At 48.9% G+C, this 3,067-nt stretch overlaps 1 protein-coding gene across 1 annotated transcript; it reads right to left on the bottom strand.

Annotated features, from left to right (window-relative positions):
• SEPHS2 (selenophosphate synthetase 2) lies at positions 1-2,276 on the bottom strand. Its single transcript, XM_067706149.1, has one exon. It carries the CDS (start codon positions 2,099-2,101, stop codon positions 746-748), a length of 1,356 nt encoding a protein of 451 aa, XP_067562250.1. The 5' UTR covers positions 2,102-2,276; the 3' UTR covers positions 1-745.
• Between the last annotated feature and the right edge of the window lie 791 nt (positions 2,277-3,067).

The following is a 3,067-nucleotide window of genomic DNA, read 5'->3' as shown; positions in this document are numbered from 1 at the left end:
AATTTTTCAACAAAATCCTCTTTATTTCATTAGAAATCACTTTATTGATTAAATCACCAGGAATTTTCAACACAAGAATTTAACATCTTAATGTCCACCAAGGCCTGGGCTCTGGGGCTTGCTCTGCCTCTCCCAGTCCTTAAAGGGGTTTAGAGGGAGAGACGTCATTAACAGAGACCAAGTAAGGTGGCTGGAGGTCCTCCTTTCCCAGTCATTGGACAAGCTGCTCAATTCTTGTCCAGAGTAGGAAAGAGCCAGTATTTCAGAGTAATCTAATAAGAATTTGACATTGCATTTTAATCTCCCTTAACAATTTAGATTTATCAACAGTACTGGTCCAAACTTATTTGCTTCTGATCTAAATGTTTTTCTTTTTGCAACTTATTTTTGGTGTCTATGTAATTTTAAACAATCTCACTCCCTGGGCAGAAATCAATGAACCCTGTGCTGAGAAAAATCTCTCAAACCTGAGTAGCCTCATCTTGCTCTTGGAAAGAGGAAACAGAGGGTTTTCTGCTCTTTTTCCACTCGAGAGATTAGCAAACCTACCCCCCGAAAGTCCAAAATGTTACTTCTGGCCTTGGAATGTGCAGCTTTTGATGGGCTGATTCAAATCACCTACAAAGGGCAGCTGGAACTATTACGCAGGCAGCCTTCTTTGGAAATTTCCTAAAATCAACTCTTGAGAATTGTCCATGATTCTGTACAAAGGCTCTACAGTCCAAACAACTTCCCCTATTCCATCTCACAAGCTAGGCTCAGAGGAGGTACTGGAATTCTCAGGAGCAAGAGCGGTAGCAGAGGCTCCTCGAGGCAGGACCTCGATAACTCGAGGCTTGTCAATGATCCGGGCTGTCCGGTTTCCCTTTTCCACGATGCCGACGATCCAGGCTTGGTGGCCCTCTCCATACTTTGAAGATTTGATTTCCGAACAAAAGCGAGCTGCCTGTTCTCTTGGCAGACAAATCAGTAACCCCCCAGAAGTTTCTGCTGAGGTTCCTTGAAGGAGCCCAAAGCGCCCACTGGCCTTGCTGATGGCAGCCATCTTGGCAATGATTGGCAGATTATGAATGACAAAGGACACCTCATTTCTTTGCTGTTTTGCAAGGTTCTGAGAGTGACCCAGAATGCCAAAGCCTGTGATATCTGTGGCTGCATGGGCATTAAACGTGTGCATTAATCCAGCAGCAATTCTATTTAGGGTAGCCATGTTGAACATGGCTTCCTGATAGGCCAGCTCTACCTCGTCTCTGGAGACCACCATCTTTATTTTATTCCATCTTTCAGGATTATCCAGCCATTGGTGGGCATTGACAGCAACTTGGGTTCCTAAGGGTTTGGTTAACACAAGCACATCCCCAACAACAGCACTGTCAGGCATTATGAATTCATTTGGTTGACACACCACAGTGGCAACTCCACCGACGATAATCCAAGGGTTTACCACCGTTTGCCCACCAGTCACTGCAGTTCCTCCTTCCTCTGCAGCATCCCGAAAGCCTTTGATCATGAGTGGTGTTATCTTTTCTCGTTCCTCCTCAGTCATACTCTGGCTGACGCTGAGTAGCATCAACATGTTGTCACATTCAGTAATGCCCATGGCGTAGAGATCACTCAGCACGTTGGCACAAGCTATGCGCCCCATCATGTAGGGATCTTCCACCAAGGGGTAAAAGAAGTCGGTAGTCTGCACCAGGGACAGGCCCCCGTGCCTCAGGGGTATGACGCACGAGTCCATCCCAATGCCGAGGGTTGGTAAGGTTGGGCTGGGTTCCGCCCTAACCGGCAGGCCGGCTTCCTGGGCCGTCTCTTCACGGCCTCCGACCAGGCCCCGGCCCAGCGGAGGCCGCACCTCTGGCCGCGTCAGTCCCGCCAGGAGTTTGAGCAGCGTCTCCTGCGGGACCTTGCAGCCTCAGCCCTTCATGCCGGAGAAGCCGGTCAGCCGCCAGCTCGGGCTGAGGCCCAACGCCTGGGGCTCGAAGGGCCGGTAGCTCGAGAAGCCCCGGCCTAGAGGCAAGCCTGTCGGGCCCGAGGAGCCTTCCCCCGCCGCCACCGCCGCCATCGCCTCTCCGCCGGCGCCCGTCGCCGCGGCTTCCGCCATCACGCCTGCCCGGCAGGGAGGGGAAAAGAGGAGTGAGGAGCAGAGGTCCTTTTTACTTTCCACTCCAGTTATTAAGGAGTAACAGTCAGATATTACCGCACAGCGCCTCCCCGGCACGACTCGCGCAGCCTGACTGCCGCCACCCCACGCGCTCCTGGCCGTCCGGGGGGAGGAGTTGCCGGCATCCCTTATTTATACCCCTTGTGATTGACAGCCATACCAGCCAATGATCACTTTGCCCTCGAGAGGCGGGCTTCCTTTGGTCTAAAAGATGTATTACTAACTAATCAACCACCAGCTTGGGAAGTTGACCTCGGAGAGATTACAGAACAAATACCTTGGTTCATTTCCCTTGATGTAATTTAAATGATCTCTTGGGAGTGGCTGGCGGAGCTCTGTTTCCCTAGAGGCAGTTTACCAAATCCAGCATTTTCTAAGACGAGGGCAGATGGGTCACTTGGCAAACCTCAAGCCGGTCAGAATTGTCCAAGATAGCGCGCATGATCAATCCAGGGTAGGAAAATAGCCCAGGGAAAAATCGGAAAGAATAGTGAGAAATTAATTATTAAGTTACTACCATTATATAAGCAAGCCGCAGCATCAAAATAATGAAATGTTAACATGGACTTTAAAGCATTTAAGACTCCAAGTCCAGACATCTGCATGGGTTCTGGTGCTGTTTCCACTACTAACTTCCTGTGCCAGTCATTTTCCCTCTCCCGTGCATCAGCTGACTCATCTGAACAACAAAGTAGCTTACCTAGGTCTATCCTATTCCAAAGTTTCTACCTCTTTAAGTTAATATATATGAGAATCTGTGATGTATTCATGAAGGGCAGTTTGCCAATATCCATTAAAATTATAACTGTGTTAAATACCTTTGACCCAGCAGTTCCAGTTCCAGAACTTTATCCTTTAGATGTACTCACCTATGTGAGTGGGAAATAATAGTTATTTACTGCTGTG

Source organism: Pseudorca crassidens, chromosome 15 (genome assembly GCF_039906515.1).
Source record: "Pseudorca crassidens isolate mPseCra1 chromosome 15, mPseCra1.hap1, whole genome shotgun sequence".
Taxonomy (NCBI): domain Eukaryota; kingdom Metazoa; phylum Chordata; class Mammalia; order Artiodactyla; family Delphinidae; genus Pseudorca; species Pseudorca crassidens.
This window is presented reverse-complemented; position numbering and strand designations above follow the sequence as displayed.